At 40.9% G+C, this 12405-nt stretch overlaps 1 protein-coding gene and 1 non-coding gene across 4 annotated transcripts in view; one reads left to right on the top strand and one right to left on the bottom strand.

Annotated features, from left to right (window-relative positions):
* Window positions 1-12405, bottom strand: part of nsmfb (NMDA receptor synaptonuclear signaling and neuronal migration factor b) — a 107102-nt gene that overhangs the window by 55751 nt on the left and 38946 nt on the right. Inside the window, exon 7 of one of the 3 annotated variants that reach the window (XM_047382406.1) lies at window positions 11229-11297. The exons of the other annotated variants lie outside the window; for them this stretch is intronic. Coding sequence (XP_047238362.1) covers window positions 11229-11297 — 69 coding nt within the window. The remainder of the gene's footprint in view (window positions 1-11228; window positions 11298-12405) is intronic. 3 annotated transcript variants of the gene reach the window in all.
* On the top strand, window positions 1923-2041 carry LOC124878648. The gene has a single exon (XR_007040834.1). It is a non-coding gene; the product is annotated as a 5S ribosomal RNA (ribosomal RNA).

The raw sequence follows: 12405 nt of genomic DNA, 5'->3' as shown, positions 1-12405 counted from the left end.
AACCTGTTTAGTATTGTTTCTCCTTTTTACCAATATTAGTTTATTAGTAAATGACTAACGTTCCCAGGGCCCCCCCCATAGGATTATCATGTTACCGAAGGGTAAATACCTAGCTACTTGGGTTGGGTACTACAGTGTGCTCTCTTTGTTTGTACCTTTCTTTGTCTTCTTATGATGTGGTCATAATATTGCTCCTATTGCTCAATAATTTAACACAAAGACGCTGACGATCATTATTACTTCTGTAAACAGTGTGATGCTATATGATGCCTTCATTCTCCTTCTGTGCATTCAGGTCGGTTTGGGGTCATGAACCGTTCACACTGAAGTCTGATGCAGGTCGTATTTAATTAGTAGTTTGAACAAACACACAGAAAATTTCAATTTTAAGAAAAAATAAAAATTGAGCATCAAGACAAAATGAAAGTAACCAAGGACACAAAGAAACAATCAGAGAGAAAGACAAATACTAAAACAGAAATAAACTACGAAACTAACAAATAAACAAACAAATCAACTAATAAGGCAGGATGAACACAGATAAATTAATTTAATGGCGCAAACTTTAAAAACCTTAATAATGAACTTAAAAGTGATGAAAATAGAAACACAAATAAAAACCTAAAGCCAAACACTGGTGGATCGTGACAGTATTGTCTTGTTTCATGAGGTGAACGTTACACCAATGTTGTTGAATATTTGTCCTTTTTTCATATGTATTTTGTTTTACAGACTGCTCACTCATCTTAGGAATCTTCATAGGTGAACTTCCTGCAAAACCACCTCAACATTAAAGACACAAAATAAATTGGATACCTGAAACATATTTTTAATGTTTCTTCATTTAGTGTTTGATTTACACACTTATGTAAACATTACTGTAAATAGATTATCTTATCACCGGCTGCACGGTGGCACAGTTGGTAGCACTGTTGCCTTGCAGCAAGAAGGTCCTGGGTTCGATTCCCGACCGGGGGTCTTTCTGCATGGAGTTTGCATGTTCTCCCCGTGCATGTGTGGGTTCTCACCAGGTACTACAGCTTCCTCCCACGGTCCAAAGACATGCCTGTTAGGTTAATTGGTAGCTCTAAATTGCCCTTAGGTGAATGAATGAGTGTGGTTGTTTGTGTGTTGCCCTGCGATGGACTGGCGACCTGTCCAGGGTGTACCCTGCCTCCTGCCCATAGACTGCTGGAGATAGGCACCAGCTACCCCGTGACCCACTATGGAATAAGCAGTAGAAAATGACTGACTGACTGACCTATGATTTCCTTGGTAAGCTTCTTTTAATAGCATTTTTTAAATAGTGCTGTGATAAGGTGTGTGACACTGGATGTGGCTGGGTCTCAGCCCCACAGCTCGTTATTTTTAATGAGCCCCACCTCTGTAGCCTGTTGTTCCGAGCTTTTGTCAGGAGGCGTGTTGTTTTTCTAACTTAATAATGCAAAGACTCTAGCCTTTATGTGTAAAGGTTAAAATGAACATGATTTTCTAATAACACTGGGGAGTTTCAATTGAAATTTGTAGGCAATATGAGAACTCTTCTCATTGCAGTACTTGAATTTAGGCTGGACACGCAAAACAAGAAGAAAAAAGGTGGAGACCTCAGCAGACACTCGGCAAAATAAATTAGGCACACAGTAAAAAAATTGTAACGCATATCTCAGGCCATGGTGGATGTGGAGTCCAAAGCCAAACGTGGACAGATTTAGTTTAGTTTAATTAAAACTCACCTTTTACATCCTATTTAGTCATATCTTGTTTCTCTCTTATTTCTTCATTTATCCACCCATCTATCTGTTTATTGATCCATTTATCCATTTACTGAGGCTTTATACAAAGAACAAATATTTAACAACATATAAATGTTTTATTAAAACCGTTGAGAAAGGCATAAGTTTTTAATTTGATTGGTAAAAACTGCTTACGGCCATACCACCCTGAACATGCCTGATCTCGTCTGATCTCAGAAGCTAAGCAGGGTCGGGCCTGGTTAGTAGTAGGATGGGAGACTGCCTGGGAATACCAGGTGCTGTAAGCTGCCCTGTGATGGACTGGCGACCTGTCCAGGGTGTACTCTGCCTCTCGCCCATAGACTGCTGGAGATAGGCACCAGCTCCCCCGCGACCCACTATGGAATAAGTGGTAGAAAATGAATGACTGACTGACTGGTAAAAACTGTATTGAATAGTTGAGTATAAGCCCTTTTTCCATCGAAAGCCCTGGGATTTAAAGCCCCGGGATTTGTTTTACCAAGGTAAAATGAATCCTGTGCATTTGGATCTCTTCTATATCTACTGCTCAGAAAGGCCATGGACCATTTCGACTATCAGCCTGATGAAATATGGGAAAGTTGTATGGGGACGTATACGAAGGAAAACAACACTACACCTTGAGTCCAGCAGATGACTTTACTCTCGTTAAAAGACTGTTAGCAAATAAATTTTTTTTTTTTGCTTAAGCTAACAAATTATAGTAGAAGATGAGCAGCTTTAGAGTTATACAGTTGATTAATTCCTCCCATTATTCATTGTGTTGCACTGGATCCAAAAGCAGGAAAAGTTTAAATAATTATTTTATATTAAATTTTTTATTAACCTGCATCTAGCCATGGTTGTTGCTTTACAGCAGCATGATTCATTTACATAAACTACTAAACACTAATTGACACACTTATTTTTCTTTTATTACCAAACTTATTTCAAATATCTACAGCACAAACAGAAAAATGTTTTCAGTAAAAAAATGTATTTATTAGAATAACAAATATACAAAAAGTAGAAGATGCATTGATAGTGTAGTAGACAATGTCAGAACACAAGAGTAAAGAGGATCATTGGGAGCTTTTGGGAAACTGCATCAAAACCTGTAGATGTGGTCTCTCCTCCTGCGGAGATGTCTGCATAAAACCATAAAAATCGAAAATAAGAAAGAGTTCATACTCCACTAAGTTAGGTTTACATGAAAAGCCAGTCTTAAGGCAATGTTAAGGTGACCAGATCACTTTTGGCACCCCTGCATCCGTTAGATACTCGATGTCTGCAGCCAGCAACATGGGAGAATAAATGTTTAAAACAACTGAGATGTTACAAACAGCTGGATGTTGTTTTGATATATTCATTAAAGTTTATATATTGGGAAATACATATCTAAATAGAAAACATTTTAGATTTTATTAGTAAACAAATTAACATTCATTACCACATAAACAGACTCAAAAGTACCAAAAACTGGTACTGTTGCGTGCCGGTATCGATTCCCAGGTACCGGGTATTGGTACCGTATCGTTTCTAATGTCAAAGGTACCCATCCATGGTAGTAGTAATGTCTGTTGTTGGGACCCCGGCCATGGGTTACAACATTAAAGTCCACTAAGAAATTTTCTGGAACTTTCAAAATAAATCACATTAACCTGCTTCCAGCATAGCCAGGAACAGGAGTAACAGCAGACTTCCAGTGACGTCACTGTTTGAATAAAACCCCGCTTTGCAACAACTGACCTCTTCCAAGCTGGTCCCCAGTGGAACTGGAAGGACCTGCCAAGACCTACAGCATGCACTGGGGTGGTTCGCAGCCGAGTGTGAAGCGGCTGGGATGAAGATCAGCTCCTCCAAGTCCGAGGCCATGGTTCTCAACCGGAGAAGGGTGGCTTGTCCTCTTCAGGTTGGAGGGGAGTTCCTGCCTCAAGTGGAGGAGTTTAAGTATCTCGGGGTCTTGTTCACGAGTGAGGGAAGAATGGAGCGGGAGATCGACAGACGGATCGGTGCACTGTCACAGTAATGGGGGCGCTGTGCCGGTCCGTTGTGGTGAAGAGAGAGCTGAGCCGAAAAGCGAAGCTCTCGATTTACCGGTCGGTCTACGTTCCTACCCTCACCTATGGCCATGAACTTTGGGTCATGACCGAAAGAACGAGATCCTGGATACAAGCGGCTGAAATGAGCTTCCTCCGTAGGGTGGCCGGGCACTCCCTTAGAGATAGGGTGAGGAGCTCGGCCATCCAGGAGGGGCTCGGAGTAGAGCCGCTGCTTCTCCACATCGAGAGGAGCCAGTTGAGGTGGCTCGGGCATCTATACCGGACGCCTTCCTCGGGAGGTGTTCCAGGCACGTCCCACCGGGAGGAGGCCCAGGGGACGGCCCAGGACACGCTGGAGGGACTATGTCTCTTGGCTGGCCTGGGAACGCTTTGGGCTCCCCCCGGAGGAGCTGGAAGAGGTGTCTGGGGAGAGGGACGTGTGGGCGTCTCTGCTGAGTCTGCTGCCCCCGCGACCCGGTCCCGGATAAAGTGGAAGACGACGAGTACGAGTAAGAGTTTGTTGATTGAAATATGTTTGACTTTGAGTTGACTTATTTTTGTTAATAAATTCTTGTATTTTAAGAAATCTTAATCTTGTCCTAATACCAACGCCTTATTGGGGTGGTGATCACAGGACAACCCTTAACAGACCAAAATATTATTTAATAAAATATTAAAGTATTAATATTAAATGTTAAACAATATATTCATATTTATAATCACAACACTGTCTTCTTCCCTCTCCTTTTTCTTTGTAACTCTTCTGTTCTTTTCCTCCTCTTAGCTTTACTCTTAAAGCAGTTCCTCCTCTCACATCTTCTATCATTCTGTCACTATACTAAAACAGACATAATCTAATCACAATTCTCTCCAAAAACATTAAAACATATAACACACTAAACATTTAAAATTTAACAAATAAGATTTTTGTTTCGACACATGTGAAGACTGTGGCACTAACGTGACAGAATATTCCTGTCATGATTCACACCTGTTTCTGTGTCTGTTAATAACAGACAACTGCACCACTGCTACAGAATCCACACAACAGCAATGGCCCAGTAATTATATCACTTTTTCTCAATAGTTTGCAAAGGGTTATGGAAAGATTGTTCCATCTGGCTTTGCAACTTGAAGTAAAAAAAAAAAAAACTTTTGGACAGTATTGGACAACTATTTTACACCAGCTTTTCAACAGCTCAAAAATACAACTAATACCCAAATTGTGCCCCCAAATCCCCAATGAGCTAGAGAGGAGGCGTCATGCTGAGCAGCAGCAAAGCAGAGAGAGAGGGATGAAATCAAGTTCATCACCTCTGCCCCCCACCCCGAGCAGTCCACCCCAGCCCCCCTTTACTTCCCCCTCTCCCTCACATCAGACCAGGAGAGGAAAGATCTGAGGAGGCTAAAGCAGAGGAAAGCTGCAGGACCAGACGGCATCAGTTGCAGGCTGCTGAAGACCTGTGCAGACCAGCTCTGTGAGGTCCTCAGCCACATGTACAACCTGAACCTCAGTCTGGAGAAGGTCCTTGTCCTGTGGAAGACCTCCTATGTGGTTCCGTTTCCCAAAACAACGCATCCCAAGAAATCGGCCCACTACAGACCAGTCGCCTTGACCTCCCACCTGATCAAGACCATGGAGATGCTCATCCTCACCCACCTCCGCACTGTGGTGAGACCCAGCTTGGACCCACTGCAGTTTGCCGACAGACCTAACATCAGAGTAGAGGACGCTGTCATCTACCTGCTGCAGTGGAGCTCTAGGAACCTTCCTAAAGGCTTTTGTAGCAAAAAATGCCCAACCATTAGTCCTCAGTAACCACAGGAAGGTTGCCCTGACATCCCACATCATAAAGGTCCTGGAGAGACTCCTTTTGGCCCACCAGAGTAAACAATAAAGCAATTTCCTTATAGCATCTGGAGAAAGCAGGCAGCACTGTGAATACGTTTATATTCTTTGATTTCTCCAGTGCATTTAGCACAATTAAGCGTGATTTGCTTTGTTAAAAGCTTCAGAAGTTTCTGACAAAGGAGAAGGTGGATGCCTCAACAATTGCATAGATCATTGGCTAACTGATAAACAGACCATCGTCTGTGATACTGTAGGGTTGTCTGACTAACCAGGTGGTTAGCAGCACCAGAAGGGACTCATGTGCTGCTGTACTCTCACCATTCCTCTTCAGTGCTGCACATGTTAGATTTCCAGTAGAAGTCAGAGTCCTGTCATCGGCAGAAGGAGTCAGACTACAAATAAATCAAGAATGGGTTGAGGATGAATATTTTCCATCATTGTTTATTATAAGAATGAATGAAACAATTGTCATCCCAGTTCCAGGACCGTACGACTCCACATCGCCCTACCTTGCTCTTCTCAGCACAAAACCTGTCTGTGCAAAGTAAAATAAACAATCACAGTTGAACATCATGTCCTCTTAAAACATTGAAATTGCAGTGTCCATATCACCTTCCTGTCCACAACTTTGGGGACAATTGCCATAAATTTAGTCCATGATTCAAACCACCGCCACAGCTTTCAGTTTAACCCACTCCATAAAATGAAGAACATAACTGGACAACCCAGAGCATCCTCTGATAGACACTATAATACTATAAAACTTCAATGTCTTCAGTCAGAGGCTTCATCAGAGCCGCTGTAATAAGACCGCTACAGGAGATCCCTCCTCTTCACAAACATTACCATCTGTAATGACTCTTTGAAGAAACTTGTGTTTCAATTGTGTCTTTTCAGCATACAGTTTTTCTGAATTTGAATTCGAATGACTTAACAAAAGAGTGTGTAATCCTCACCATAGTTTAAATTATATATGTACTATTAAATATGGAAGTGCATAAAATGTACCACACATATTTCAAAGATGTGACAGGACTTGATGTATCTCAAAATTTTCGTCACATTTAGCATTTGGCACTTGTTCTTCAAAATACCAACATACATGGCAAGATAGGAAACTGTGACCGCAACCTTTCGCAACCAAGACATTCTCTCCTTTCCCAACGGAACAAAAATGTGGTCTCTTGGGCTTGGTATAAGACCTTTTAACGTAAAGGACTTACAGTATGGTATCCTTTCATATTGGAATCCAGCCTATGGCTACTCCAATGTCTACTTTCTCTCATACTGCAATATCTGTTTGGATTGTTCCTGTATGTTTGTTGAGAATTGTAAACCCACACCTTTTTGGTGTTTTTTATTGTTCTGTGTTCTGTATAACAATAGCAAATTATGAACATCAATTTTGGGGCCTGGACTTGTACAATATTATCCATTCAGTGGTTATTTTCCCTGTTGATGGTGCTTGAAACTACAGAGGCTTGTAAAGGTATTCATAAACCTAGAAATTTTCCACATATTGTCACATTACAACCACAAACATAAAAAAAAATCTAATGGAATTTTATGTGAAAGACCAACACAAAGTGGTATACAATTGTGGAGAGAAAAAGTGGAGAGAAAATATACATTTCTTTTAATTTTTTTTTTTTACAAATGTAAGGATCATGATTGTTGATTAATGAATATTTATCAAAAATGATAATTAAAAATAATAATTCAGAAAAATAATTTTCTTAACCAAAAATCATTACTTACGAACAGAAATCAGAGATGTCCTCTGGTGTTGTGATTATGGGCTCAAAGCACTTAATAATTACAATTAGTTATTTATCATTAATAATTGATCATTATTAACCAAAACCACGATAAGCATCACTGTTTAATCAGCTGCTCCACCGAAGGGTGGGGGAACTTTGACCTTATTCTGACAGATAAATCACTCTTGCACAAAATAAACACAAACACTTCTCTTTATATTTGTGAACATTTATTGAAACCATATAGCCCTGATATAATTACTATGCTGGTCCAAAACTCTTCACTTAACTAAATATGCACTATTCTACAAAAAGAGTAAAACAACTATCTAACAATTATAATAAAAAAAGAAAATATAATTAAAATAAAAAGAAAATATATTGAATGTCTATGAAGATCAAACCAGCAGTTTTATGGACAAAATATGCAATTTGGGTATACTTGGAAAGAGAAGCCCTCCTGGTGTGCTGATGTCTCGATGTCAGCTATCAGCAGATGGTGGGATGTGCCCTTAGCCACTAACAGCTGACTGCCCCAAATCCTGAACAAAGGGTCATAAATCTCTGAGGCGGGAACTCGGTAAAAAAACCTCCAGTAATAAAACTGGGACAAAGGAATGGTCAGGCCACAACGCCCAGACCGCAGCTACTTTAAATGAAAAACTTTTAAAAGTCCAACTTCTAACTCCTGGCTGATTTGGGATCAGCCGGAAAAAAACATACACACGCACCTTGCTGATCGCATCCGCGCTCCGTGATTCAGCAACACTTGCACAGCAAATCAAAACAGCTCAGCATAAAACACTTCAATCAGTTTTGCATGCAACAAGTTGATACCTTGTATTAACTACTGATGATTTGCCCAGACTTGTAAATGCACCTATCCGATTTAATATAAAAAAAAGAACTAAATTACTTTGACGTTGACTTCTTCTCTTCACCGGATTGAGGATGGATTGTAGGTCTGAAGAAAAACGGGGGTGGGGACCAGAGTGTCACGCGTCCGGGATCATTCAAAAACGGTAAACTTCTTATCCGTCCAAAACGGGGAAAAAAAGGAAGAACCATTGAAGTCGACTAAATCAACAAGGAGGAAAACTCATCTCCTTGGAAACAAATCTCTGTGGGTTTCCATCTGCGCCAGAGTATAAGCGGGGTCTTTGATCAGTTATGAATCTTCTGACCTTCTTGTATTAGACAGAATTCCAGCTTTCAAGCTCTTCCGGGAATGGCCGTGTGGAAGAAAAGTTAACTCGCCTGCGAGTTTCCGGCATTTCGGATATGTGCCTCCATTGCGTCGTCCACCTGTGTGTAACCTAATCTCGGTAAAAATACAGCTGCTCTGTGATGGCCTCAGAGGTTGGTTAAGAGAATAATGGGGAGCAAACAGCATCAGGAAGTCCAAGGAATACACCAGACAGGTCAGGGATAAAGTTGTGGAGAGGTTTGAAGCAGGCTTAGGCTATAAAAAGAGTATGGCACCGCTGTAAACCTACTAAGACAAGGCCGTCCACCAAAACTTACAGGCCGAACAAGGAGAGCACTGATCAGAAATGCAGCCAAGGGACCCATGGTGACTCTGGACGAACTGCAGAGAACCACAGCTCAGGTGGGTGATTCTGTCCACAGAACAACTATTAGTTGTGCTCTGCACAAATGTGGTCATAATGGAAGAGTGGAAAGAAGAAAGCCATTGCTAAAAGCAAACTGCAAACATATGGAAGAAGGTGCTTTGGTCAGACGAGACCAAAATTGAACTTTTTGGCCAAAATGCAAAACGTTATGTATGGCAGAGAAATAACATTGCACATCATTAACACGGCACAAATTTCAGTCACTAGATGCGCAAAGCTGGTAGAGACATACCATAAAAGACTTGAAACTGTAATTGCAGCAAAAGGTGGTTCAACAAAGTACTGACTCAGGGGGCTGAATACATTTGCACAATGACCTTTTCAGTTGTAAAAAAAAGAAATCTTGTATAATGTTTGTTCCACTTCACAATTATATACCACTTGGTGTTGGTCTTTCACACAAAATTTCAATAAAACATACAGGTCCTTCTCAAAATATTAGCATATTGTGATAAAGTTCATTATTTTCCATAATGTAATGATGAAAATTTAACATTCATATATTTTAGATTCATTGCACACTAACTGAAATATTTCAGGTCTTTTATTGTCTTAATATGGATGATTTTGGCATATAGCTCATGAAAACCCAAAATTCCTATCTCACAAAATTAGCATATTTCATCCAACCAATAAAAGAAAAGTGTTTTTAATACAAAAAACGTCAACCTTCAAATAACCATGTACAGTTATGAACTCAATACTTGGTCGGGAATCCTTTGGCAGAAATGACTGCTTCAATGCGCGTGGCATGGAGGCAATCAGCCTGTGGCACTGCTGAGGTCTTATGGAGGCCCAGGATGCTTCGATAGCGGCCTTTAGCTCATCCAGAGTGTTGGGTTTTGAGTCTCTCAACGTTCTCTTCACAATATCCCACAGATTCTCTATGGGGTTCAGGTCAGGAGAGTTGGCAGGCTAATTGAGCACAGTGATACCATGGTCAGTAAACCATTTACCAGTGGTTTTGGCACTGTGAGCAGGTGCCAAGTTGTGCTGAAAAATGAAATCTTCATCTCCATAAAGCTTTTCAGCAGATGGAAGCATGAAGTGCTCCAAAATCTCCTGATAGCTAGTTGCATTGACTCTGCCCTTGATAAAACACAGTGGACCAACACCAGCAGCTGACACGGCACCCCAGACCATCACTGACTGTGGGTACTTGACACTGGACTTCTGGCATTTTGGCATTTCCTTCTCCCCAGTCTTCCTCCAGACTCTGGCACCTTGATTTCTGAATGACATGCAGAATTTGCTTTCTTCCGAAAAAAGTACTTTGGACCACTGAGCAACAGTCCAGTGCTGCTTCTCTGTAGCCCAGGTCAGGCGCTTCTGCCGCTGTTTCTGGTTCGAAAGTGGCTTGACCTGGGGAATGCGGCACCTGTAGCCCATTTCTTGCACACGCCTGTGCACGGTGGCTCTGGATGTTTCTACTCCAGACTCAGTCCACTGCTTCCGCAGGTCCCCCAAGGTCTGGAATCGGCCCTTCTCCACAATCTTCCTCAGGGTCCGGTCACCTCTTCTCGTTGTGCAGCGTTTTCTGCCACACTTTTTCCTTCCCACAGACTTCCCACTGAGGTACCTTGATACAGCACTCTGGGAACAGCCTATTCGTTCAGAAACTTCTTTCTGTGTCTTACCCTCTTGCTTGAGGGTGTCAATAGTGGCCTTCTGGACAGCAGTCAGGTCGGCAGTCTTACCCGTGATTGGGGTTTTGAGTGATGAACCAGGCTGGGAGTTTTAAAGGCCTCAGGAATCTTTTGCAGGTGTTTAGAGTTAACTCGTTGATTCAGATGATTAGGTTCATAGCTCGTTTAGAGACCCTTTTAATGATATGCTAATTTTGTGAGATAGGAATTTTGGGTTTTCATGAGATGTATGCCAAAATCATCCGTATTAAGACAATAAAAGACCTGAAATATTTCAGTTAGTGTGCAATGAATCTAAAATATATGAATGTTAAATTTTCATCATTACATTATGGAAAATGATGAACTTTATCACAATATGCTAATATTTTGAGAAGGACCTGTATATTTATGTATGTGGTTGTAATGTCACAATATGTGGAAAAGTTCAAGGGGTATGAATACTTTTACAAGCCACTGTATATCAAGAAGGGTATTAATTTAAAGGAACTTTCACAGGTACGGTTTAGTACCAGACAGGACAGGACAGCCAGGACACAGTACCTCTCCATCATGGTGGCTGTCTCCTGCTCTCTTTTCCATCTCTTTCGCTCAGCAATGCCGCGGAAAGCCCTGCCAGGACGTCAAAGGATTAAGTGGGTTTGTTGGGAAATCAAGTATGATTTTTTTTTAGCTACCTCTGAGGAAATTTTTTGTCTGAACCCAAAGTTACCCAAGGGGTTAGAACCTTTATAGAACGCATGTGCTTTCATGTTTTGAATAATCTGACCGAAATACATTGTACAAATGCAAAAAAGTGACCCTTTAAGTCCAGTTGGGTTTTTAGTGCTACCAAGATAAAATAGGGAAACAGAAAATGTTTTTAGTGGAAGTGGTTCTGAGTCAGTGAGGGCTTGGTTAACTCTGCACAATGGTTAGAGAGCAAAAGAGGAATGTTTCATCCACCAGGATACAGACACACACGGATCACAAAGCATGACGGGAATCTACAAGAAGAGACACTGAAGGAGAAACTAAAGAAAATGCATATCTTGTCTACTGAGACTGAGTGGACTGTTCAAATACAGGCACACTATATGAAGCACTGCATTTCTTGTAATAATTACTAACTGCCAGTGGTGAGATATCAAATGTTGCTTTATAATAAACCACCATTTTTGTGTGATAAGATTTAATGTGTATTGTTTCCCCATTATTCAATGTGTTGAATGATGTGGGTGTGCCTCTCCTAAGGAAGACAATAATGGCTCTGACAACACATCACACATAATGAGGATCATCTGTGACAGCCTGTGTCAGGACAGGAGCTGTGTCCTATGGGCCTGGTTTAGACTGACATACAGACAGACAGCTAGTGAGCTATGAGAGGACATAATTACTCAACTCTATATGCCGTCTATATTCTGCAATCCTCCATTGCTCTGCTTGTTCATTGCTATTAAATTACTTTTTTTCAACATGGACTCATTCTCTGTTCCTTCTCCTCAATCTGCCATTACCACATACACTGAATGGTATAACAGTGTAATTCAGACTGAAAACATATTCAGCTGTAGACCCTTACTAGATCTAAGAAGCTGGCGACTGCCACATTTTGTGCTGTGGCTAGACGCTACAGTAAAACTATTAGCATAAATGTTTCAAAGAATTTTTTCCTAATTGTTTTAATGTTTTAAATATTTTCTAATCTTATAGTTATAAAGTTATACTTAGGTGGAAA

The sequence above is a fragment of the Girardinichthys multiradiatus genome, chromosome 12, assembly GCF_021462225.1.
Source record: "Girardinichthys multiradiatus isolate DD_20200921_A chromosome 12, DD_fGirMul_XY1, whole genome shotgun sequence".
NCBI lineage: Eukaryota > Metazoa > Chordata > Actinopteri > Cyprinodontiformes > Goodeidae > Girardinichthys > Girardinichthys multiradiatus.
Note: the sequence above shows the minus strand (reverse complement) of the source record. Positions and strands in the feature narration are given on the sequence as shown.